At 43.9% G+C, this 26,338-nt stretch overlaps 1 protein-coding gene and 2 long non-coding RNA genes across 3 annotated transcripts; 1 reads left to right on the forward strand and 2 right to left on the reverse strand.

Moving 5' to 3' along the window:
• Positions 1-1,531: 1,531 nt before the first annotated feature.
• LOC131504001 (uncharacterized) lies at positions 1,532-20,981 on the reverse strand. The gene is made up of 3 exons (XR_009257728.1): positions 20,848-20,981; positions 3,183-4,899; positions 1,532-3,001 (listed from the first exon to the last, which is right to left on the reverse strand). It is a non-coding gene; the product is annotated as an uncharacterized LOC131504001 (long non-coding RNA).
• Positions 10,516-11,954, reverse strand: LOC131504002 (uncharacterized). Its single transcript, XR_009257729.1, has 2 exons — positions 11,613-11,954; positions 10,516-11,372 (listed from the first exon to the last, which is right to left on the reverse strand). It is a non-coding gene; the product is annotated as an uncharacterized LOC131504002 (long non-coding RNA).
• On the forward strand, positions 20,782-25,651 carry MCL1 (MCL1 apoptosis regulator, BCL2 family member). Its single transcript, XM_058715882.1, has 3 exons — positions 20,782-21,576; positions 21,931-22,178; positions 22,713-25,651. Exons 1-3 carry the CDS (start codon positions 20,889-20,891, stop codon positions 22,827-22,829), a joined length of 1,053 nt encoding a protein of 350 aa, XP_058571865.1. The 5' UTR covers positions 20,782-20,888; the 3' UTR covers positions 22,830-25,651.
• Positions 25,652-26,338: the final 687 nt, after the last annotated feature.

Here is a 26,338-nt window from a genome sequence, read left to right on the forward strand (position 1 = left end):
CTGAAAATGACATTAGGGAGCTAGGAGTATCTCAGTTTCCCCACTTTCTGATACTGGAGGAGGGGAAAACCCTCCAGGGCTGCAAACAAAGCAGGGTCTGAGGGGAAACGTGGGTGTAATTTGAATGAGTGGGTTGAGGGAAATTCCTCTTAAGAGTTTCTGTGTGAGACCTCAGAGAAATGAGGGGACCAGGGATGAAGGTTTTGTAAGTGAGTGGGAGAGTTCTGCATTGGGGGCAGAATCCAAAGATCATACAGAGATGGGACCACTTGTGCAATGAATTCACATTAAGGTTCTCAACTTCGGTTTAAAAGTTGTTTGGTATCAGTCTTGACCAAAGTCCCCAGAGGGTTATGGGGCACAGTCTCCTCAGGCCTGTCTCCCAGGGTCCTCAGGGGTAGGTAGGTTGAGCATTCCACCTCTGACAAGGCATCCTAAGAAAAAAGAGAATGGAGCAGTAGCTTAAAACTGATTATAAAAAGGAATAAGTAGGCTAGACTAAAACAAACAACTGGAAGAGGGTCCTTCATTCACTTATTTTACAAGTATTTATTGAACTACCAGGGCTTGGTCTCATTTATTGCTATATCCTCACCATCAAGAATGGTACATAACAGGGGCACCTGGGTGGCTCAGTCGGTTAAGCATCCGACTTCAGCTCAGGTCATGATCTCAGTTTGTGAGTTTGAGCCCCACATCAGGCTCTGTGCTGACAGCTCAGAGCCTGGAGCCTGCTTCAGATTCTGTGTCTGCCCCTCCCCTGCTCATGCTGTCTCTCTCTGTCTCTCAAAAATGAATAAACATTTAAAAAAAAAATTTTTTTAAAGAATGGTACACAACAGGTGTTCAATAAATATTTGTTGAAGAATTGTTCATTGTCAATCTGTAAATATTCAGAAAAAATTAAAAAGAGTTTGACCTCCTGCCACAGTCTCTGAATAGCAGAAACAGGGGATAAGCAGAAAGACAACACCTCTAGTGAGAGAACAGCTTGGGAAGGCTACTCCCCAGACAAAGCTGGACCTCTTTTGGAAAACTTTTAGATGAGCCACATGACTAAGAGCAAGTAAGAGCCAAATACTCTGTCAACGAAGGATAGCTTTTCTGTAATGAAAATGTCTCCTTATGACAGGAAGAGCACTCAACACTGATAACCACACTGTGATAAAGTGGCCCCTTCAGTTAAAAGTTTTGATATAAGTAGAGCTTTGGTGACAGAGGTATGTAGTGTATTTAGATGGACTTTTTTTGCACCTTGTTTTGACATACTTATCATAGGTAGATACTAGAGATTAAAACAAAATATGAACTTACAACTAAAATAGTTAAAAAGCTCAAACTGAATATAGAGTTTATATAGTATATGAACTTCTCTCAAATTATTCATATTAACCTCTAGGACTGCAAACCCATGAACAAGCATCATTCTTGATCTAGTGCCAGCTACCTACCTTAACGGCCTCAAACCCAATTAGTAACATCAAACTGATACATATGCTAGAATATTTGTATGTTTTTTTATTTAAAAAAAATTGTTTTATTGATTTATGAGAGAGAGACAGCATGAGCGGGGGAGGGGCAGAGAGAGAGGGAGACACTGAATCTGAAGGAGGCTCCAGGCTCTGAGCTGCCAGCACAGTGCCCAACACGGGGCTCAAACTCACAAACTGAGATCATGACCTGAACTGAAGTCATATGTTTAACCAACTGGGCCACCCAGGTGCCCCTACAATATTTATATTTTTAATGAGAAAGAAAACTCTCATGCATTAGCAGACCTGTTGGTAGGGGGTGAGAGTGAGTGGTTAGCAAAAGCAATTTACTGTTGCTAAAATTACCCCATGAAGAGACCACCTACTCAGAGACACAAAGGGAAGTCCTGGCTTCATTCAGTGACCGTGAGCCCTGGCTCAACAGTTAAGGTCCATGTCTGAAATGCCTGTTATGATTAGGAAAGTCTGAGTCCCCTTCAGACTTCCCTACTTGCACTTCTGAGTCATTTTCTGTTCCAGTGACCAAAACTGGGCACAACTACATATGAAAAATATTCAGAAGTGCAAAGTTTGGGAACTAAAGGGACATTAGAGATCATGCATTCAGTGTACTCACTTCACAAATGGTAAAACTGAGGCCAAGAGATAGTGCCTTTTGCCTAGCTGCACAGCCGTTAAAGGCAGCTTTAAGGCCATCTTCTATAGAGGCTGACTTCACAGCAAATTTGGGACTCTGGCTTTCATTTATTTTTATTAGAAGTAAACAAACTAGGTGCACCTGGGTGGCTCAGTTAGTTTAGCATCCCATTCTTGATTTTGATTCAGGTCATAAGCTCATGGTTCATGGGATCGAGCCCCACATCCGGCTGTGTGCTGACACTGCACAGCCTGCTTGGGATGGGCTCTCCCTCTCTCTCTCTGCCCCTCCCCCACTCGTGCATGTGTGCACTCTCTCAAAATAAGTAAACATATTTTAAAAAATTAAACTAAATACTCGGGTTGGAAGCTTGAGAGGAGCTCAGGGCCAAGCTGAACAAGCTGGTGTCCATGGTATCCCCTTCAAATAACATGTGATGGTGTCCTGCAGTGGATCGAGGAGAGGGCTACTGTAGGACCAGCATCCTCTAACTCATGCTTTCTCTACCTTGGGACTGTGAACATTTTGGACTAGGTACATCTTTTGTTGTGGGCACTGTCCTGTATATTTTAGAGATGTTATCAGCAGCTCTGTCCTCTACCCACTAAATGCTCAGTCAGAACAACAACAAAAGTCCCCAGATGTTGCCAAATGTTCTCTAGGATCCCCTAGTTGAGAACCACTGTGCTGACTTAAGGAAGGGGCTCCGGTAACTCGGTCCTGGTCGCATTTAATCCTCTCAGCAGCACCCATCCTTACTCCTATACCCTGCGCCTGGCTTCTCTCCCTCATGTTTCCCTCTGGGCATGGTAGCATGCCTTCAGCAGATGGGATCCTCCAGCTTCTACCTCCATGGCCCCGAAAGTGACACCTGGGGTGAAATAGGAAGCAAAAGTTTCTACCCTCCCCCTTTTGAACCAAGGGGATCCCCCCCTGACTGCACAGGAATTTACATACTTGGTTAAAATAAGACAAAATGTATGCAGGGCTTAGCTCTTAACTGCAACTGCTGTGAACCGAAGAGAGATCAGGGTCTTAAGCCCCTTTCCTACCTTGGGGGTGGGCTGGGAGGGGTAGATGAGGGCACACCAAAGGAATCTGCCTTTTCTGCACAATTTTCCTTTGACTCAGCAGGCAACTTCCCCTCCCCAGCCACACTCATCCTCACCAGTGCCCATATTTAGACACTGCAAGCCTGTATTGTCATAGAAGGACAGAAACCAGATGGTTGCTATAGAGATGTGTTTACACACACCCCTAGAGCATAACCCAGTCTGAGCCTGAGTGGTAGGGATGAATGGCAGTTCTTGCTGGGACATGCAGTTTTCATAATTTGCTATTACCTTACCTCTTCTATTCTCCACACATTTTTTTTTAAGTTTTATTTATTTGATCTCTACATCCAACGTGGATCTTGAAGTCACAACCCCAAGATCAAGAGTCACATGCTCTTCCGCCTGAGCCAGCCAGGCGCCCCTCTCCACACAGTTCCAGGCTTCTCATTCCTGCTTCCAGATACCACTTCCCACTGACAAGTACTGTTCTTAAGCATCTTCTTTGCCTGAGGAAGTCACAGTTTAAACACAGAAGTACTGGGGTGCCTGGGTGCTCAATTAGTTGGGTGTCCGACTTCAGCTCAGGTCATGTTCTCACAGTCTATGAGTTCGAGCCCCGCGTCAGGCTCTGTGCTGACAGCTCAGAGCCTGGAGCCTGCTTTGGATTCTGTCTCCCTATCCCTCTGCCCCTCCCCCACTTGCACTCTGTCCCTCTCAAAAATAAAATTAAAAAACTAAAGAGAAGTACTTAACCTTTCTGAGCATCAGTCCCTTCATCTGTGATATGAAGATAATTATAATACAAACCTTAAATGGCTTTTGTTAGAATGAATTAGGTGTATGTAAAGAAATTTGGACCGTGGCTGGCAAAGTAGACGCTCAATAAATGGAATTTGTTCTCACGCTAAAATAAAACCCCATTCTGGGACACCTGGGAAGCAGCCACTAGTGCCTTTGGAAATCTTGGCTTATGCCTCCTCTGACAGTAGGTAAAAAACTGTTGTGGGAGGGAGGAGGGTTGCTTTGGTTTTTTGTCTTTGTTGTGTTCAGCTGGAAAGCTGTTTTGGGAGGGGAAGTCTGGGCATATGATCTCCTCCTTTCTGCAATTTGTTTTGTTTTTTTATGTTTATTTTTGACAGAGAGAGGGAGAGACAGAGCATGAGCGGGGGGGGGGGGGGGCAGTGGGGAATGGGGGGAGACACAGAATCTGAAACAGGCTCCAGGCTCTGAGCTGTCAGCACAGAGCCCTACGCGGGGCTCGTACTCACAGACCACGAGATCATGACCTGAGCCGAAGAGGGACGCTCAACCGACTGAGCCACCCAGGCGCCCCTTCATTTCTGCAATTTGAAATGAAAGACACAGGGAAGAGAAGACACAAGACATCAACTCATCCTTGCCTGGCTGAAATGGAAGAATAAAAAGGAGGCAAAATGCTTTCTGGGCCTGTGGCTCGGGCTCCTCTCCTCCAGCAGACCCCTATCCAAGAGGAGGCTCGCTGTGTCCATGTAACAAGCCGAGGCTTGCTCCTACTGTAGATTCTGTGCATGATGCCTGCTGAAATTTTTGAGGGAGAGAAAAAAACAGACAAAAAACTGGTATTTTCTAATACCAGATAGAAGGCAGGTAGTTCCACCCCAGGTAAGACTTCTCTTCTTCAGCATGAATTTAGTGCAGAGCTATGTTCCTGAAGGAGGTCTCAGCTCCTCCCAACCTGCAAGGAAACAGAAAGAAGAAAACATTATGCCTTTGTATTGTCACTTCTGTTTTGTCTCATGGAATAGATATTACTATCCTATTTTCACAAGTAAAATTGATTTGATTGAAAAAGGCCTGGAAAGATTAATGCTAAACAGAATTATAGTCACTTTGGGAGGTGGTTAGGGAGGGGTAAGGGGAGTGGGCTTGAAGGTGGTGATCAAAGGAAATTTAGTCTCATCTGTCCTATTTTGTTTTTTCAAACAATATTTATGTATTGTATAATTTAAAATTAAATTTTAGGGGTGTCTGGGTGGCTCAGTTGGTTAAACATTGACTCTTGATTTTGGCTCAGGTCATGATCCCACAGTTAGTGAGTTCGAGTCCCACATCCAGCTCCAAGCTGACAGTGCGGAGCCTGCTTGGGGTTCTCTGTCTCCTCTCTATCTGCCCTTCCCCCGCCTGTGGGCTTTTGCTCTCTCTCTCTCTCTCTCTCTCTCAAAAACAAAAGTAAACTTTAAAAAAAATTAAATTTTGAATTAAAAGATTATATTTTACAAAACTTTAATGAAGTTCAGAAAAGGTAATTTATATTAGGCCACTTGGTAATTCACAGACTCCAAAGTCCATGGCTGCTCCAGCAAACCACAGTGCTCTCTGTGTTCATCCTCATGGAGAACTAGGTTTAGAGCCAGGAGGGAGTCCTGAGCTCTCCCTCACAGGGGCAGTGGAATCACTGTGTAGCCTTGGCTTGGCTTTCTTTTTTTTTTCCCTAAATCACTAAAGGGGATCATGCCCAGACCATGTCAGAACAACTTGCTGACTACCCTATGAGTTGGCCTGTGAAGTATGACTGAATCACAAAGATCCCAGACAGGAAACAGGGAAGGCTATAAAGCAGGACCAATGGGTGGCTCAGTCAGTGAAGCAGCCAACTTCGGCTCAGGTCATGATCTTGTGGTTAATGAATTTGAGCTCCACGTCAGGCTCTGTGCTGACAGCTCAGGGCCTGGAGCCTGCTTTGGATCTGTGTCTCCCTCTCTCTCTGCCCCTCCCTTGCTCACAATCTGTCTCTCAAAAAGTGAGTAAACATTAAAAAAAAAAAAGTTAAATACTGAAAAAAAGGATGATTAATAAAGCAGATTGTTTTATATTTAATAAGATTTTTTTTAAGATTTGTTTTTTTTTTATTTTTTTTTAAAATTTTTTTTTCAACGTTTTTTTTTTTTTTTTTTTTTTTTTTTTTTGGGACAGAGAGAGACAGAGCATGAACGGGGGAGGGGCAGAGAGAGAGGGAGACACAGAATCGGAAACAGGCTCCAGGCTCCGAGCCATCAGCCCAGAGCCTGACGCGGGGCTCGAACTCACGGACCGCGAGATCGTGACCTGGCTGAAGTCGGACGCTTAACCGACTGCGCCACCCAGGCGCCCCCTTTTTTTTTTTTTTTTAATGTTTATTTAAGAGAGAGAGTGTGTGGGTGGGTGTGCATGCACATGCAAGCCGGGGAAGAGCAGAGAGAAAAGGAGAGAAGATCTGAAGTGAGCTCTGCACTGACAGCAGAGAGCCCAATGTGGGGCTTGAACTCTTGAACAGTGAGATCATGACCTGAGCTGAAGTTAGACACTTAACCAACTGAGCCACCCAGGCACCAGCCCCTCTTTTTTTTTTTTTTTTTTTTTTTTTTTTTTTAATAGGCCCCATGTCCAATGTGGGGCTTGAACTCACAACCCTGAAATCAAAAATCTATGCTCTACTGACATGTTTCAGCTGGAGTACCAAGATACAACAGATATGAAATTCTATTCATATAAAAAAAAGTGGATATGCTGGGGAGCCTGGGTGGCTCAGTCGGTTGAGTCCAACTTCAGCTCAGGTCATGTTCTCTCAGTCTGTGAGTTCAAAGCCCCGCATCGGGCTCTGTGCTGACAGCTTGGAGCCTGGAGCCTGCTTCAGATTCTGTCTCTCCCCCTCCCCTGCTCGTGCTTTCTCTCTCTCTCTCTCTCTCTCTCTCTCTCTCAAAAATAAACATCAAAAAAGTGGATACATGATTTTCAAAAGAAATTTCTTTGGAGACAGCTACTACTCTGTTGTGAGCCACACCAAATCCCAAACAGAAGCAGTGGGAGCACTTCTCTCTTCTCCTCAGGCCCAGAACAAGTGGCCTCAAGGGACCACTGAAACCTATTTGTCTCTGGGCAGAGGATGGTCATTAGACTGCGTATGACTCATGGTAGAGGAAATTCAAGGCAAAGGTTGGCTAACAACAAAGCCTGAGGTAACCAAGTAAACAGCTACATTTTGGAAATAATTGCACTGTCTTGTGACAAAAGGTCAAATATACATTAATCCCATGGACCAAGCATGGATCCAGTTTAAATCCTACTCAAGAGAAATTTGTGGGGGTGTCTGGGGGGCTCAGTTGAGCATCCAACTCTTTTAGTTATGTTTTTTACATTTATTTATTTTAGAGAGACAGAGACAGAGCACAAGTGGAGGACAGGCAGAGAGAGAGGGAGACACAGAATCTGAAGCAGGCTCCAGGCTCCGCGCTGTCAGCACAGAGCCCAATGCGGGGCTCGAAACGATGAACTATGAGATCATGACCTGAATCGAAGTCAGACACTTAACTGACTGAGCCACACAGGTACCCTGAGCATCCTACTCTTAATTTCAGCTCAGGTCATGATCCCAGGGTCATGGGATTGAGTCCCACATGAGGCTCGGTGCAGACAGTATGGAGTCTGCTTGGAATGTTCTCTCCCTCTCTTTCTGCCCCTTCCCCACTCATGTTCTCTCCCAAATAAAATAAATATTAAAAAATAAAACGCTAGAATTTCTAAAGAAGAGAACTTTGTGGAAGCATAGTGGGATTCTTCACAAACGGTTCTGTATAGAACGGACCTCTGGGAAACAAAAGGATGAGAGGGGAAACTCAATGAATCACCTCAATGTCATCTTTGAAAAGTTAACATCCTCTCTAAAACAAGACAACTTAAAAGAAAGGGGTATTAGGGATTTGAGCTTTGGCAAAGCTGGCTGAGACCAAGGGAATTTATTTATTTTTTTTTTTTTAAATTTTTTTTTCAACGTTTTTTATTTATTTTTGGGACAGAGAGAGACAAAGCATGAACGGGGGAGGGGCAGAGAGAGAGGGAGACACAGAATCGGAAACAGGCTCCAGGCTCCGAGCCATTAGCCCAGAGCCTGACGCGGGGCTCGAACTCACGGACCGCGAGATCGTGACCTGGCTGAAGTCGGAGGCTTAACCGACTGCGCCACCCAGGCGCCCCAAGAGACCAAGGGAATTTAAAATAGACTCTTTTAGGGCTCCTGGGTGACTCAGTCCATTAAGCATCCAATTCTTGATTTCAGCTCAGGTCATGATTTCCTGGTTCATGAGATCGAGCCCGCATTGGGCTCTGTGCTGACAGTGTGGAGCCTGTTTGGGATTCTCTCTCCCTCTTTCTCTGCCCCTCCCCCCTCATATTCATTCTCTGTCTCTTTCTCTCAAAAATAAATAAAATTGACTCTTTTTTTTAATGTTTATTGATTTTTGAGAGAAGGAGGCAGATGATCTAAAGCAGCCAAGCCCACCAACCATGAGATCATGACCAGAGCTGAAGTCAAACACAACCAACTGACCCACCCAGGTGCCCCTAAAATAGATTCTTAAAGTCAGTTGGAACCTTGAATATCATCTAGTTCCAACTAATTCCTCCTGAATTAATCTCTTCCACAGCATCCATGACAAGTGATTGTTCAGTCTTTTGAATAACTCCAGTGTCTCAAAACTTCCTCTCGCCTTCACCCTCATTAAAACTATTCAAGTGTTTGAGGACCACTTCTCTCTACATCGCACTTCACTAGATAAACATCCTTCCCTGCTGCAGTTATTTCTCCCTGATTTGATATGGACTCCTAGCCTGACCCTGGCTGCTTTCTGGAAGAGCTCAAATGTGTCAGTGTGCCTGTCTGACTTTGGTGCAGACGTGGCCTGACTGAGCCAAGGAGAACTAAACTGTCACTCGCTTGGTTGTGGAACTGGACTGTAAGAGAGCCTTAGGTGTCCTTAGATTTTTTTCACTTCCTACCTTATCACACTATTGACTCATTAAAACTAAATAAAACCTACAGGTGTAATTGTGGAGTGGGGTAGGGTTGTTTTAATTTGTTTTGACTTAATGTATAACATACGGATTCATTTACTTTAGTAAACATGTAAATAATAGGGATCAAAATCTTCATTCAAAAAAATCACAGAGCCACCTGGGTGGCTCAGTCGGCTGAGCGTCCGACTTCGGCTCAGGTCACAATCTCGCAGTCTTGTGAGTTCAAGCCTCGTGTCAGGCTCACTGCTGTCAGCAGAGCTCACTGTTGTCAGTACAGAGCCGCCTACTTCAGGTCCTCTGTCCCACTCTCTCTCTTTGCCTCCCCTCCCCCCCAGCTTGTGTCTCTCTCTTTCAAAAATAAACAGACAAAAAATTACAGAGGCGCCTGGCTGGCTCAGTCAGAAGAGCATATGACTCGATCTCAGGGTTGTGAGTTCAAGCTCCATGTTGACTATAGAAATTACTAAAAAAATAAAATAAAATAAAAATTTAAAAAAGAAAACTATAGACAAATCCAAAGTTTTCTTTGACCATTATCCCAAATCCTGGTCCTTTCCTTTAAGAGACACATACTGTTTGATTTTGGTTATGTATCCTCCCAGACTTTTTCCTATGTATTTACATGGATATATATTTACATGTGGAAATAAGCAGTTGCAAGGGAATTTTGAAACCTAATGTATCAGGGGCACTTGGATGGCTCAGTCCATTAAGCATCTGACTCTTGGTTTCAGGTCATGATCTCACTGTTCATGGGTTCCTGCCCCAAGACGAGCTCTGTGCTGACAATGCAGAACGTGCTTGGGATTCTCTCTGTTCCTCCCCTGCACACATGCTCTCTCTCTCTCAAAATAAATAAATTTTAAAGTTTAAAAAACAAACACATAAATGTATCAAATGGTTTGTATTATTCTAAATCTTTTTTCATTTTAACACATTTCAGAGAACTTTTCACATCAGTACATATAAAGCTATCTCCCTTTTTATAACTGCTATATAGTATCCTATAGTATGGATGTATCATTTTAACCATTCTGTTGTTGGACGCAAATTGTTTCCATTTTTTTTTTTTTGTTACTACAATGTTTCATTGAAAATTCTTTATGACTGTTAGTGTTATACAGGAGTATCTCCCTGGGGTAAATATTAAGAGAGTTAATTGCTGGGTGGCAGGATGTGTACTTTAAAATTTTTAATAGATACTTAAAAATTGCCCTAAAATGATCTATATTCCCACCAAATTTATGAGAATACCTCAGCCACTTACCCATATTTTGCTAACACTTGGTATTAGCAGCCTTAAATTTTTGCCAATAAGATGAAAGTTATCTCATATAATAACACACACATGTATATGTATGTATATAGGTATAAGTGTGCATGTACATATGTATACACCTTTTGTATGTCCTCTATTTTTTTAAGTAATCTCTGCACCCATCATGGGGCTCGAACTCACAACCCCAAGATTGAGAGTCATACACTCTACTGACTAGGCAGCCAGGTGCCCTTGTGTCCTCTATTTTTTTTTTTTTAATGCTTATTTATTTTTGAAAGAGCAAGAGACAGGGAGACAGAGGGTCTGAAGCGGGCTCTGCACTGACACCACAGAGAGAGTCCAATGGAGGGCTCAAACTCATGAACCATGAGATCATGACCTGAGTGAGGTAAAGTCAGACACTTAACCGACTGAGCCACACAGGTGCCCCTATGTCCTCTATTTTAATTGCCTACTTTGCCCATATTTCTGTTCAGTCTCCTAAGTAATTTTCAAAACATTATTCTATATTGCCTACAGAGTATACACATACATAACCTTTGCGCTATACTTTACATTTAATCCACTTAAACTAAGTCTTGTGGGGTGCCTGGATGGCTCAGTAGTTTGAGCACCTGACTCCTGATTTCGGCTCAAGTCATGATCCCAGGGTCGTGGGATCAAGCCCTGTGTCGGGCACCAAGCTGAGTGTGGAGCCTGCTTGGGATTTTCTCTCTCTTCTTCTGCCCCTCTCCCCTGTTCTCTCCTTGTCTCTCTAAAATTAAAAAAAATAAAACCCTAAATCTTGTTAGATTTGATCTAGCCTATCAAGATCTCTTTGCATTCTGATTCTCCTCTCCAACAATATATTGTCTCTCCCATATTCTTGTTATCTACACATGTGATCACCTGTCATCAATGTTCTTTTTTTTTTAATTAATTTTTAAAGTAATCTCTACACCCAACATGGGGTTCCCACTCACAACCCTGAGATCAAGAGCTAGATGCTCTACCGACTGAGCCAGCCAGGCACCTGTCATCAATGTTGTTAACTAAACCATTTGTACAAACGTTGGACAGGACAGCTCCCAGGTCAGTGCCTGGTGGAATGTACTACAGACCTCTATTATTTTTTTTTAATTTTTTTTCAACGTTTTTTATTTATTTTTGGGACAGAGAGAGACAGAGCATGAACGGGGGAGGGGCAGAGAGAGAGGGAGACACAGAATCGGAAACAGGCTCCAGGCTCCGAGCCATCAGCCCAGAGCCTGACGCGGGGCTCGAACTCACGGACCGCGAGATCGTGACCTGGCTGAAGTCGGACGCTTAACCGACTGCGCCACCCAGGCACCCCTACAGACCTCTATTATTAATGGGATTCTAGATGGTGCTCACATTGCCTTTTCACCTGACAGCAATTAGGACCCTCGTTCAATTGGAACCTGCATCTTCAGGCCCATTGTCAGAATTCACAGAAGAGAAGTCTGAGTTCCATGTCCCAGGCCAAAAGGAGAAAACTTGAAATTGAGTTGTAAACCAAGTTTATTCTCCCTTTCTTGGGCGTCATTCATCTGGGTCAGCTTCCCTAAGCATTTGCTTCTTCCAGTCAGAACCTACAGGTTTTCTAAAAACTTAGAAAATGTCATTCATTATTCAGTTTTGTATCGTTTTAGTTTGGGCCAACTACAGTTCCAGTCTAACAGATACTTTGTGGCTTCACTTCTTACCCTGTCCACCTGAGGTTCCACGGACAACGATCTATCTCAAGACACTCTGGGGCGCCTAGGTGGCTCACTTGGTCGAGCGTCCGACTTCGGTTCAGGTCATGATCTCGCAGTCTGTGGGTTTGAGCTCCGCGTCGGGCTCTGTGCTGACAGCTCGGAGCCTGGAGCCTGCTTTGGATTCTGTCTCCTTCTCTCTCTGCCCCTCCCCACATGTGCTCTCTCAAAAATAAATAAATGTAAAAAAAAAAATTTTTAAAAAAGACACTTTTAGCACACCTTCAATTACCTGTCTTTTGTTCTTTGGTCCCAAGCACTTCACCACTCCCGAGTTCTAATGAATCTAATCTTTGTTTGTTTATTCAAGAAATATTTATCAGCTGCCTACTGATGTGCCAAGAATTTTAGGTGTTGGAGGCAGAGGTGTTTTCTCTACTTCTGCTTATTGGCTGCTGCTTTATGGGAGAGCATTTATGCGAGTCAGAACTGGTACCCATGTGTAATTTCCAGCCTAACTTGGCAGTCCCCACAGGAAGCCAGATTGCTTGTGAAGTTCCTACAGCTGTTCTCCTCAAGCACCAGTATATAGTCCTAGCCTCTGCCTTTTGTAGACCACCTTGTATTCCACCTCAAAAGGAATGAGTATCCCATCTGTATCTTCTTGCCTAGTTAAATAAAGAAGAGATGTCCGTTTAGAGGCTTTAACTTGGCCCTCCCATCTGTCTCTCTTCGAATACTGGTGCCCTATCAATGGTCCCTTCTCTCTTCTTTATAAATTCTTTCATGTCAGAAGATCACTGTCCCTAGCCTACAAATATGTTTGAATCCCTCATTTTAATTTTTTTAATGTTTATTTATTTTTGAGAGAGAGTGCGTCTGAGTGGGGCAGGGGCAGAGAGCAAGGGAGACAGAATCTGAAGTAGGGTCCAGGCTCTGAGCTGTCAGCCCAGAGTCCGATACGGGGCTCAAACTCATGAGCTGTGAGATCATGGTCTGAGCAGAAGTTGGACACCTAACCAACAGAGCCACCCAGGTGCCCCTGAATCCCTCATTTAAAAAAAAATCTTACTTTTTTCTTGAACCCAACCCCTCTGGTTTCTCATCACTCTAAAATTTTGAGGGGTTCCTAGGTAGCTTAGTCAGTTAAGCATCGGACTGTTTTTTTTTTTTTTTTAATGTTTATTTATCTTTTGAGAGACAGGAGAGCGAGTGAGTGCCAGCAGGGGAGGATCAGGCTCTTTGTCAGTAGACAGCAGAGAGCCCAATACAGGGCTCAAAACCACAAGCCTAACCAACTGAGCCACCCAGGTGCCCCAAGCATCCAACTCTTGGTTTGGCTCAGGTCATGATCTCATGGTTCATGGGTTTGAGCCCTGCCCTGGGCTCTGTGCTGACACTCCAGAGCCTGCTTACGATTCTCTCTCTCCCTCTCTGCCTCACCCCCTGCTCATTCTCTCTCTCAAATAAACTTGAAAAAAATAAAATATAATACATACATTTTTAAAAATTTTTCAACTACTATTTATTCTTTAACTCAGTGAAATTCAGCTTTTGTCCTCATTAATTTACAAAATCTATTCTCAAAATGGTGTAAATGCTAAGTACAATGGCCTATTTTCAGTCCCTACCTGAATTTTTTTCCTCTCTTGTCTTCCAAGGAAGACTTTCTATCTTCATACATTCAATAATTGTTTTTCTTTTCTTTCTTTCTTTCTTTCTTTCTTTCTTTTTTTTTTTTTTTTTTTTTTTTTGAGAGAGAGCACAAGCAGGGGAGAGGGGCAGAGCAAGAGAGAAAGAATCTTAGGCAGGCTCCACCCACATCACAGAGGCCGACACAGAGCTCAATCCCACGACCCTGGGATCATGACCTGAGCCAAAATCAATACTGAGACGCTCAACTGACTGAGCCACCAAGGTGCCCCATATTTATTGATCGCTCTCTGTGTGCCAGAAAATAGCAGTGGCAACATAGAACTAGCTTCTATTCTCATGGAACTTGTAGTGGGGGCCGGGGGAAGGGTGTGGGGTCACCAACATTCAACAGAGAATCAGACTTCCATTCTAGCAATATAACAGACCAAATACTCTCTACAACTATTCCATGACAAAATGCCTCAAAACACTAGCTCAAATATAAAAGGCAAAAGCATGAATCCAAAAACATAAGGCTGAAATTGGTGGTTGTTTTAGAGACATCTGCTAACCCCCGGTGACAAAGCTTCCATCTAAGTGGTTTCTCAGGAGACAGCAGACTAAGCCTAGGGCTTGTGCAAGAACAGGGACTGGAATGTCCCTGAGTAATGCTAGGACTCCTGCAGGTTCCACTGTCAGAGAAAGGGTAAAAGACAAAATACCCACCCTGGGAAGGGAGACAGAAAAGAAATGCCCTTATGTTGGCTCAGAGTGAGGGGGAAAAGATCTTCCCCTAGAATTCACAAGTTAGTCCTCTCATGGGTTTATAGCCTAAATCCACTCTACCTAAATAAGCAGAAAATTTTAAAGCTTAGATTTTATTTTTAATGTTTATTTATTTTTGAGAGACAGCACGAGTGGGGGAGGGGCAGAGAGAAAGGGAGACACAGAATCTGAAGCAGGCTCCAGGCTCTGAGCTGTCAGCACAGAGCCTAATGCGGGGCTCAAAATCACAAACTGGGAGATCATGACCTAAGCCGAAGTCCCACGTTTAACCAACTAAGCCACCCAGGCGCCCCAAGCTCAGATTTTATTTTATTTTATTTTTTTAATTTTTTTTTTTAACGTTTATTTATTTTTGAGACAGAGACAGAGCATGAACGGGGGAGGGGCAGAGAGAGAGGGAGACACAGAATCGGAAACAGGCTCCAGGCTCTGAGCCATCAGCCCAGAGCCCGACGCGGGGCTCGAACTCATGGACCGCGAGATCATGACCTGAGCTGAAGTTGGATGCTTAACCGACTGCGCCACCCAGGCGGCCCTCAGATTTTATTTTAAAGTAATTTACAAGTTGGTAGTATCCCCAGGTACTTGAAAGAAGCAAACACAAATCCTCTGGAGGAAAGCACCTTCAATCCAGACCTCAAAAGTTCCCTAAATTTCTTTCAAAAATGAGTTCACAGAGGTGTCTGGGTGGCTCAGGTGGTTAAGCATCTGACTTCAGCTCAGGTCATGATCTCACAGTCCATGAGTTCAAGCCCTATGTCAGGCTCTGCTGACAGCTCAGAGCCTGGAGCCTGCTTTGGATTCTGTGGTCTCCCTCTGTCTGCCCCTCCCCGGCGCATGCTCACGCTTTCTTTCTCTTTCTCTCTCTCTCTCTCCCGGCTCATGTTCACGCTTTCTCTCTCTCTCTCTCTCAAAAATAAATAAACATTAAAAAAACTTTTTTAATGAGTCCACAAATAAAAATCCCAAAACACAAGGAAACAGGAAATAAGACACCGTGAATGAGCAGAAATTATAAATAGCAGAATTAAGCCCACAGAGACATTGGATATTGGAATTATAAGACAGCCTATAAATAAGTACGTTTAATATATTTAAAGGAAAAAAAGAGGGGCACCTGGCTGGCTCAGTCAGAGGAGCATTTGACTCTTGATCTTGGGGTTGTGAGTTCAAGCCCCATGTTGGGTGTAGAGATTACTTAAATAAGTAAATAAATCTTTTTTAGAAAAAAGAAAGAGTGAAGGAAGTATGACTAAAGAATAAAAGACTAAAAACATGACAAGATGGGGCACCTGGGTGGCTCAGTCAGTTGAGCATCCGACTTGGGCTCAGGTAATGGTCTTACAGTTTGTGGGTTTGAGCCCCACATTAGGCTCTGTGCTGACAACTCAGAGCCTGGATCCTGCTTTGGATTCTGTGTCTCCATCTCTCTCTGCCTCTCCTCCACTCGCACTCTCTCTCTTAAAAACAAACAAACATTAACAAACTTTTGAGAAAATGACAAGAGAGATTTTAAAAGGTACAATCAGGGGCACCTGACAGCACCTTGTGCTGTCAGGTGGCTCAGTCAGTTAAGCGTCCGGCTCTTGATTTCAGCTGAGGTCATGATCTCACAGTTTGTGGGTTCTGGCTCCGTGTCTGGTTCTGTGCTGGCAGCGTTTGGGAGCTTGGGATTCTCTCTCTTTCCCTCTCTCTCGGCCCCTCACTCATGTTGTCTCTGTCTCTTTCAAAATAAATAAACTTAAAAAAAAAAAGGTACAATCAAGATCTAGAAATTAAACATATAATTAAAATAAATAATTTAAAATTATTATTAAAATACATAATTAAAATTGCCATAGATGCTCTGAAGGAAAATTAACAATGCTATGAACACAGGGGCACCTGGGTGGCTGTCGGTTTAGAGTCCGACTTCGGCTCAGGTCATGATCTCACAATTTGTAAGTTCGAGCCCCATATTCAGCTCTGCACTGATGGGGTAGAGTCAGCTTTGGTTTCTCTGTCTTCTTCACTCTACCTCCTACCCTGCACATGCCCTCTCTCTCTCAAAAACAAATAAATAAACGTTTTTAACATTCTATTAAAAACATAAGAGTTGACTCTAAGGGTGCCTGGCTGGCTCAGTCAGTGGAGCATTTGACTCTTGATATCAGGGTTGTGACTTCAAGCCCCATGTTAGGTGTAGAGTTTATTTTTTAAAAATAAAATATTTTTAAAAATAAAAATTAAGGGGTGCTTGGGTGGCTCAGTTGGTTAGGCCTCTGACTCTTGATTTCAGCTCAGGTAATGATCCCCTGGTTTGTGAGATCGAGCCCTGCATCAGTCTCTGTGCTGACAGTGTGGAACCTCCTTGGGATTCTCTCTCCCTCTTTCTCTGCCCCTCCCTCTCTCTCTCTCTCTCAAAATAAATACATAAACATTAAAAAAAAACAATAACAAAGACTACCCTTCATAGCCTCCCTTGCAGGTAAGAGACCATATGACTAACTTCTAGCTAACAGGATAATGACAAAAATGATGTGCAACTTATGGGAAGTGTCATTAAAGGAAACTAGACACCCTCTGCATTCCCTCTTCTCCTTCCTGCCGGCAAGAATGCAGGTAACACGGGTGAAGCTAGCCTGCTGGACCATCAAGTAAGAAAGCACATATGAGGGCACCACCACCTGACAGAAGAAGAAATAGGATTCCTGATCATAATGGAACTACCATGCCAACTTCGGGTTCCATCAGAGAGGAAGAAGAATAAATACTGGATAAGGCAACTAGCAATGTTTGTTACACCTTCCGAGAGGCTACCGAATCCCAGTTATATGCTAGTTTAACCTGTGGGGACTAGGGCCTGAAATTAATGTCCTGTAGGCAAAGATGACAATTACAGTGTTGTGATGGGAGGGTAGGAAAATAGCGATGCTGGAGGCATGGTGCAAAAAAGTACTGATATGCAGTAAGAAGTGCAAAAAGTGGCCAACTAAGCCAGAAGTTCAAATAATGATTTTGACAAAAAAACAGGACATCAGGCAGATCATGACCTCATGGTTTGTGAGTTCAAGCCCTGTGTCAGGGTCTGTGTTGACAGCCCAGAGCCTGGAGCCTGCTTCGGATTCTGTGTCTCCCTCTCTCTCTGCCCCTTCCCCGCTCGCACTCTCAAAAATTAACATTAAAAAAAAAAAAAAAAAAACAGGAGATCAGGAGTGCCTGGGTGACTCAGTCAGTTGAGCATCTAATTCTTGAGTTTGGCTCAGGTCATGATGCCAGGGTGGAAAGATCGAGCCCTGTGTCGGGCTCCACGATGAGCATGGAGCCTGCTTAAGATTTCCTCTCTCTTCCTCTCTGTCCCTCTGTCCTACTCTCACGATCTCTCTCATTCTCTCAAACAAAAAACAAACCCCAGGAGATAACCGTTTCAGTGTGTTATCAAGAATAACCATTAGAGGGGTGCCTGGGTAGGTGGGTCGGTTAAGTGTGCAACTCTTGGTTTCAGCTTAGGTTATGATCTCCTGGTTCGGTTTATGAGTTTGAGCCCTGCGTGGGGCTCTGCGCTGACAGTGCGGAGCCTGCTTGGGATTCTCTCTCTAACCACTCTCTCTGTCCCTCCCCCGCTCATGCTCTCTCTCAAAACTAAATAAATAAACTTTAAAAATAAATAAATAAATAAATAACCATTAGAGATTATGGTCACAGAGGGATTGTTTAGGAAAAAATTATGCACACCTTATAAATGAGGCTAGGGGCACCTGGGTGGCTCAGTCGGTTAAGCATCCAATTTCGGCTCAGGTCATGATCTCACCGTTTGTGGATTCCAGCCCCTAGTCGGGCTCTGTGCTGACAGCTCAGAGCCTGAGGTCTGCTTTGGATTGTGTGTCTCCCTCTCTCTCTGCCCCTCCCCTGCTCACGCTATCTCTCTCTTTCAAAAATAAACATCAAAACAAAAAATTAAATAATAAAATTAAATAATAAGGCCAAAAGATGACATGATCTTTCAATACAGAGCACTTTTTTTGTTTGTTTGTTTATTTGAGAAAGAGCACACACACGAGAGCAGGGGAGGGACAGAGCCAGAGGGAAAGAAAATCCCAAGGCAGGCTCTGTGGTGTCAGTGCAGAGCCTGACACGGGGCTCAATCTCACGACTCTGACATCGTGACCTGAGCGGAAAGCAGGAATCTAACACTTAACTGACTGAGCTACCCAGGCGCCCCAATGCTAGAGCATTATCAAGTAAATCCACCTGAGGGTCACCAGATTATCTTGGGGAATGTAATTTTGTTTGCTTAGCACCCAAAAGTTTTACAACTTCCAAAAGTTAGAGGGTAATGTGCAGAAAACTAACAAGGTGCAGTGATTTTTTTCTAGTCTACTAAAGAAAATAACCCCAAAGTTACAGTTTATTGCCCTATAGGACATCAACTGCGTTTATACCTAAGCATCCTTCTTCAGCAGTTCTTTCCTTGATAATAATATAAATCTCAACTTTTCATATCTTCATGGAACCAGTTTTATCATTCTGTTAATTTCTTCATTACTAAGGTAAATAAAATTTTGAAAATGTGTAAAAAAAGAAAGAGTATAGTATAAAGAGGACTTAGAGCTCAAAGGCAAAAGATTAGCTTCACCTCAGTGGAAGAGAACAGGGTATTCCAGTAATTCTGGAAATTGCTATCAGCAGAGTGGAGAGCTTCCCAAAACTCAAGTTTATATATAGGGCCTAAGAACAAAACAAAACCAAAAACACTGTTTTCCCAAGGTGAGGAATAAAAGGGATGAGTAATTAAGAGAGGCAATAAGGATGAGAGCAAACGTTTTTTCATTACAGAAAGGGAAAGGCAACATGAAATATTAAGTATGCCCAATTTCAGGCCCCAAAAGATGTAGAATAAGGTTCTTAGTTCCTTGGAGAACTTGGGGAAGTTTCAAAGGATTTAATACACACCTACAAAAAAAGATTGGCACAGCCAGGATGTCAACAATGCTTTTCTTTTGAGGGTCAGGACTATGGCCAAAATAGTTACCCTAAGAACAAGAACCATTCTTGAAAGGGTGTGTACTCTGACTCTGAACAATACTAGGGATCAGAAGTACTAAGTGATTTTAAATTCCCTGAAATACTAAGTGATTTTAAATTCCCTGAGGACAGGACCTTCCAGATATCCTGAAGACAAACCGATTCCGCCTCTAAACTGCACAGACCTCCCAGCCTACTACTGAGACTCGCGGCTTGCTAGAGCAGTCTGGAGGCGTCTGGAAGGTGGTCGGCCTGTGAATCTTATGTAGTATGGATGCCTACATCACGATCATGCCACACACTGTTTTGTCATCCTCTTAGTCATGAAGCACTATAGACTATAGACACCCTGTCCTCAAGAGGGTGATCCCTGGAGTCAAAGGTGCCTCATACCCACCCACTACAAAAATAAAAGGTGTCAGGAGCCTCAGAAGAGATGCGAATAGGGTCAGGCTTACATGTCAATAAAACCAGTGATTGTGGAGTAGAGATAGGAGGTGAGAGAAAGCAAGTAGAGAAGCAGAAATAAAATTTACTTTGGGCAGAACAATTTCCTTTAGTCAAGTTACATGTAAGTGATCCATGGGGCAGTTCTTGGACCGTCCCATTTCCAAACATTGTTGGACTGAGAACAAAGGGCAGAGGATGTGCAAAACAAATGCAGGTCCCCAGCAGTGCCGCTTAAGGACCCATATTATCTAAATGGTTTTTTCTTTGTTTTGTTTTGTTGTTTTTTTTTTTTTTTTGAGAGAGAGAGAGAGAGAGAGAGTGAGCGTGAACACGAGTGGGGGAGGAGCAGAGAAACAGGGGTACAGAGGATCCGGAAATGGGCTCTGCTGACAGCAGCCAGCCGATGCGGGTTTGAACTCACGAATTGTGAGATCATGACCTGAGCGGAAGTCCGCGGCTCAACTGACTGAGCCACCCAGGAGCCCCAAGAACCCCTATTATCTAGACTGTTGTTTCCCAGCCACGGCAAAACTTCTTCATCCCCTTTCCTTAATTTCTGAATGACTCAATGGGTAAGACTTTAGTAGCGGAAAGAAAAAGCCTCCGCCACAGAAGCAACAGCCGGGGCTCGCAAACCAGGAGCCTGGAAAGCAGCTAGGCAGCCATTAACAGGCCCACATCGGCGCAGCGGAAGAACTCGAGCCCACCAGCCCCAGCTCCCGGGTCGCCGTTACGTAACCCACCGCGTGCCCACCGAGTGTCGGAAGACCCCGCCCAGCCCTAAAGCCCCGCCCCTACCCCTACCGGCCGGTGAGGTGCCGTGCGCAGCTCTAGGGAAGCTTCCTCCCCTTTCCCCTTTTATGGGAGTACTTTTTTTTTTTTAAAGATTTGCTGACGTCACCGAGTAGGACTGGCTCTGAAACCTTGATATAGGAGGCCCTCTCTCACTCCTTACTTCCGCTTCCTTCAACCGAGGAGTCAGGGCCTCCCCCATTTTTCTCACCCAGGAGGAGGAGGCGGCGGCGGAGGCAGCAGCAGCTTACGATGTTTGGCCTCAAGAGAAACGCTGTAATCGGACTCAACCTCTACTGTGGGGGGGCCGGGCTGGCGGCCGGGAGCGGCGGCGCCTCCTCTTCGGGAGGGCGGCTTGTGGCTGTGGGGAAGGAGGCCACGGCCCGGCGAGAGGTAGGGGGAGGGGAAGCCGGTGAGGTGATTGGCGGAAGCGCCGGCGCGAGCCCCCCAGCCACTCTCGCGCCCGACGCCCGAAGGGTCGCGCGGCCCTCGCCCATTGGTGCCGAGGGCCCCGACGTCACCGCGACCCCTCCGAAGCTGCTGTTCTTCGCGGCCACCCGCTGTGCGTCGCCGCCTGAAAAGATGGAAGGCCCAGCCGCCGACGCCATCATGTCGCCCGAAGAGGAACTAGACGGGTACGAGCCAGAACCTCTGGGGAAGCGGCCGGCTGTCCTGCCTTTGCTGGAGTTGGTCGGGGAGGCCAGCAGTGGCCCCGGCACAGATGGCTCACTGCCCTCGACGCCACCCCCAGCAGAGGAGGAGGAGGACGAGTTGTTCCGGCAGTCGCTGGAGATTATCTCTCGGTACCTTCGGGAGCAGGCGACCGGCGCCAAGGACGCGAAACCACTGGGCGGGTCTGGGGCGGCCAGCCGAAAGGCGTTAGAGACCCTCCGACGGGTCGGGGACGGCGTGCAGCGCAACCACGAGACCGCCTTCCAAGGTAAGGGGGTTGGTTAGTCGCGGAGGCTGCGCTGCCCTGGTTCACCTGTCCCCGGACTCACCCACCGAATGGGGGTGGAAACCGAAAACAAGTCAGTGTTGAAACGACTCGCAGTCTATTTCTGAAACCAGAATATTCTGGCCGTGAGTCATTGTTTCCGCCCATCTTAATTCTTGTGGAAATGGCAGCTCTGTTCAAAGCCCGGAAAGGGTGGGATGTCATTTTTCAACTGGGGTCGGCCCGAGTTCTGTGGACCCCAAATAGCGATTTCCCCCGCCGTGGGTGGGCAGGCAGATCATGCGCCGGTTTAGACAAAGGAGGCCGTGAGAACCTGCATGCTTTTCTTCCTCTCAGGCATGCTTCGGAAACTGGACATCAAAAACGAAGACGATGTCAAATCTTTGTCTCGAGTGATGGTCCATGTTTTCAGTGACGGAGTAACAAACTGGGGCAGGATTGTGACTCTTATTTCTTTTGGTGCCTTTGTGGCCAAACACTTGAAGAGTATAAACCAAGAAAGCTGCATCGAACCATTAGCAGAAAGCATCACAGATGTTCTTGTAAGGACAAAACGAGACTGGCTAGTCAAACAAAGAGGCTGGGTAAGTTTGTTTTAAGGTCGAAGGGGGCCTTGGAATGGAAATGGAATGAAGGATTTTATAAAGAAGGTCTGGGGTTATCTCAAGCTTTTTATGATGCACAACTCAGGTTTCAGGCTCTAACTTACGGACCGGTTTGCCTAATACTGATTTAAGTAGTGGGCTCACTGAGATAGTGTGGTATGACTGTCTTAAATTCTTGCATCAAAAATCCCGGTTCTGTAGCCTGTTTTACTGGCTGTTGAAACTTTTGTTTTTGGTATTGTAATTCAGCTGGATACTCTTCTGTGGATACAAATTATGAAAAAATAAGAATCACTTGGGCGGATGATAGTAAACAACGTTTCTGAGTGTCCGTCCCCCCCCCCCCCCCCCCCGCCCCGCATTTGTCTTCTGCCGTCTGGTGTAAATAATATTTGGTTCATTATGTTTGGGGGGGAAACCTTAGATATTTTAATTCATCTTTCTTTATGAATAGTGTTTTTAAGCCATTGGAAACCCATACTTGAAAATGTACTTTTCTTTTTTGTTTTCTAGGATGGGTTTGTGGAGTTCTTCCACGTAGAGGACCTAGAAGGTGGCATCAGAAATGTGCTGCTGGCTTTTGCAGGTGTTGCTGGAGTAGGAGCTGGTTTGGCATATCTAATAAGATAGCCTTTTAAGTGCAATAATTGACTTTTAACCAACCCCAGGCACCAAAATCACATAACGACTGCTGTGAATCAAATGTATTTATGAAGTTGGACTTCAAGCTGTCCAGGCTGTAACCTCCAAGAGTTCTACTCTAGCAACGTAGAAAAGCAAGTGGCAAGAGGATTATGGCTAACAGGAATAAATACATGGGAAAAGTAGTCCCCCTTGAAGAGTCACTGTCTAAAGCAAGGTTCAATTTCAGCAACAGGCAAACTGGGGGGCCGTGGAAGAGGACTTTTAGAGTTAGTGAAGATGGTAGGCTTGAAGAGACTTGATTTCCTTGTCTAGAACAGGAGAGTGGCCAGTAGCCAGGCTAGTCATAGAGTCCATTAAATGTCCACTGAAATAATTAACTTCTTATAGTGTTAAAAGAGAAGCACTAACAATAACAATGGCAGTGATCTGTATAAAATGGATTTAAGCTACAGGTAATAGAACTATGACTAGAAGCCTCCGTACTGTACAACAGAGTGTGAAGGGAAGCTTTTTCTCTGCAATTAGCTTTTCCCAGGTGTACTTCTTGAATAGAAAGTCCAAGTGCTCAGGACTTTTTATACCTGTTCTACTTTGGCTTGGTTTGAGTGGTTTAGTTTATTAGCCTAGTAATGGCCAAGAATACTTGACTTAAGGCTCAATAATGACAATTGCAAATATGAAAATATCCTCAATTTTTAAGACAAAAACAACTTGTAAATGTATTTGTCTGTAAAAATTGTATATATTTTTACAGAAAGTCTATTTGAAATGTAAAGGGATGAAAAGTCTCAAAATACATTAATTTTTTCATACCCGTTTGAAATTTCCAACTTCTGTAGTTAGGAATCTATTTCTTACAGCTTTTCTATTCTAAATTTTATCCTGGTCAGTTATAGATTGTATACAGAACCAGTTGATGTAAGTGTATGCAACTTGGTTGTAGTGGAACAATTCTGATTCATAACTGTGCAGACTTTAATTTTCCTATCTGATTTTGGTAAGTATTCCTTAGATTTTTTTTTAACTGCGATTGAAAAATTGAATGGAAATTCATCCTTTCACTTCATTACATGTAGGTTTTCAATAAGTGAGTCAAGGTGGAGTTTTAAGTTTGGTGGGCGGTGCCGGCTGGTGACTTAGAAATAATGGGTTCTGATTGGGCAGCTACTCATTTCAGTTCTTTCCATTTGGGTTAATTTACTGGTCAAATTTAAATTGAGTTTATGAGCTCATCTTCAAAGCTTTTGCTAAAAGATTTTCAGCTGTTCCAAATGGGACTTACTAGCAGTATGTGTATAAAAAGATCACATCAGGTGTATGAGAGACATTTGATCCCTTGTTTGCTTAATAAATTGTAAAACGGCTTGGAAAAGCAGGCTTATAGTCTAACCATGGTGCTATTATTAGGCTTGCTTGTTAAACACAGGTCTAAGCCTATCAATAAAACAAATACTTATGTTTCATTTCTATTAATGATTCCCAAACTTTGTTCAAATTTTTGCATTGGCATCTCTTTGGATTTCAGGCTTGATGTTTTATCAAACTTTTTATTTTCTATACTTCCTTGAAGTATTTGCTGCTTGTTCTCCCTGTACAAATAGTTATATCAGTTCCTACATCCTTACCATGCCATCTCTGAACTCCTACTGGCCCTTTTAGTTTTTGGCACTATGAACCCTAAGTAACCCCCCAGGAGACCACAGACCTTCATCCTTAATGAATTTTATCCTTGGGAGGTGGTAGGTAGTACAGTGGGTGCCATGACCATGAGAGACATATGGTGGAGGAGTCCCTTTTCCTTTGATTGGTACCTTTTCAGTTACTGCTTTATTCTATCTTTGGGGGAAAAGTTTTTAAAGTCCCTTTAGGAATTTTCAGAGAAGGGGGACAACAAATAGTGTGACTTTTCTAGGTTCCTTTATGTTTGAAAAAGCTCATTTAAAATTACAGAAAGGGATGGGTTCTGTTAGACCTCAGAGTTCTATAAAAACTGGTAAACTGAAGAAAGCTTCTGTAGTAGATCTAGGGTCATTTGAAAGCTTCATCCTTGGAACGTAACCTTTGGTCTGTGGACTCCAGATGAAAACAGGCATGAATAAAATGACTAAGAATGTAATAAATAGGGAAGGATTGCCCTGCCTGCCCATCCTTGAGCCATAAGGTCATCTAGCTAGAGCTATTTTTACCTATGTATTTATCGTTCTTGATCATGAACCACTTATTTATGTCATGTCTATCTCTAAGGACCTGAAAGCACTTTATGTAGTTTTTAATTAATCTGAAGATCTGGTAAAGGTGACTAAAAGGCCTGTCTCCCCATATCCACTTGTGGAAGTAAGCGCATAGATGGAGATTGGTGGAGTTTAGGGAACCCACCCCAATTTTCTAGGTGTGACTGCTGAAATGTAGAGAAGGATCTTAGTTGAAACTTTGGGTCAGGGGCTTGGAGGGCTTAGCCCAAGTGCTTTGGGGAAGGTTGGGTGGTTTTGTAGGGAGAGGAGGCACGTGTCCTCAGTGCTGGCTAGCTGCGTAGTTCAGGCAAAGGGTTGTGTGGAAAGCTGGCTCTCAGCAACTTGTCTTCTGTCTCTCAGGGAAAACATGCAGTCCTGTAGTGTCCGGGCACACTCTGTTGGGGGCGAACATCTTGGTTCTGGTTAAAGAGCTCATGCTATTGGCAGCTGTGCCAGGAAGGGTCCAGGAAGGGTTAGGACCAACTACAAATTAACATGGGCTGTAAAATGTAGTGTGTTTCCCTAACTTCCTGTTTTTCCTGAGAAGAAAATAATAAACCTTTTATTCAAATGCAAGGTGTGGTATGGGTGTTTTCTAATCGATGATTGTCTTCCCCCCACTTAGGCCTTTTTAGGGAAGTCAGCTGAGCAAATAAGTATAGGTGAGTTGACCAGCAAAAGCCCCATAAAGCTAATTTGCTCTCAGGCAAAGGATAGTTCCCTTCAGAGTAACCATTTCATTGAAATCAGGGGTGTTGGGTTTTGAAATGTATTACTGTGGTACTTGGGAGTAATTCTTCTACATTTTAAGCGAGAATCAAAAATCCTGATTTTTCTTTTAGTCACCATGTGCTGGTATAATTTTGAGGTAAGCTGTTTCGTTACTGCATTTACTGTATCTCCCCATCTCAACCTTTTCAGATGAAGGAGCTAGAAGAATTAACATCCACAGTTTAAGAGTTTTGATAAGATTCTTGGTACTGTTTCAGTACTTTTCCCCTTTCCTCTCTCAAAAAGGAAGTGGAGAGTAAGCACTTAAATTTCAGAAACTCTATCTTGTCTTCAACTACCTTGAAAGAAAGGGAGCTGAATCACCATGGCAATGTGCAAATATGAAGTTTGCATATTGGTTTTAAAAGCCCTGAGCACCGGATGCCAATTGTACGAACAGGATTCTGTGCTTTTGTGCACTTAGAAGCACATTTCTGCTTAGAAGCTCCTCTTTTTCTGGAGTCTGACTACCAGAAGAATGCAACTTTTTAT

This window comes from Neofelis nebulosa, chromosome 2, assembly GCF_028018385.1.
Source record: "Neofelis nebulosa isolate mNeoNeb1 chromosome 2, mNeoNeb1.pri, whole genome shotgun sequence".
NCBI classification, from domain to species: domain Eukaryota; kingdom Metazoa; phylum Chordata; class Mammalia; order Carnivora; family Felidae; genus Neofelis; species Neofelis nebulosa.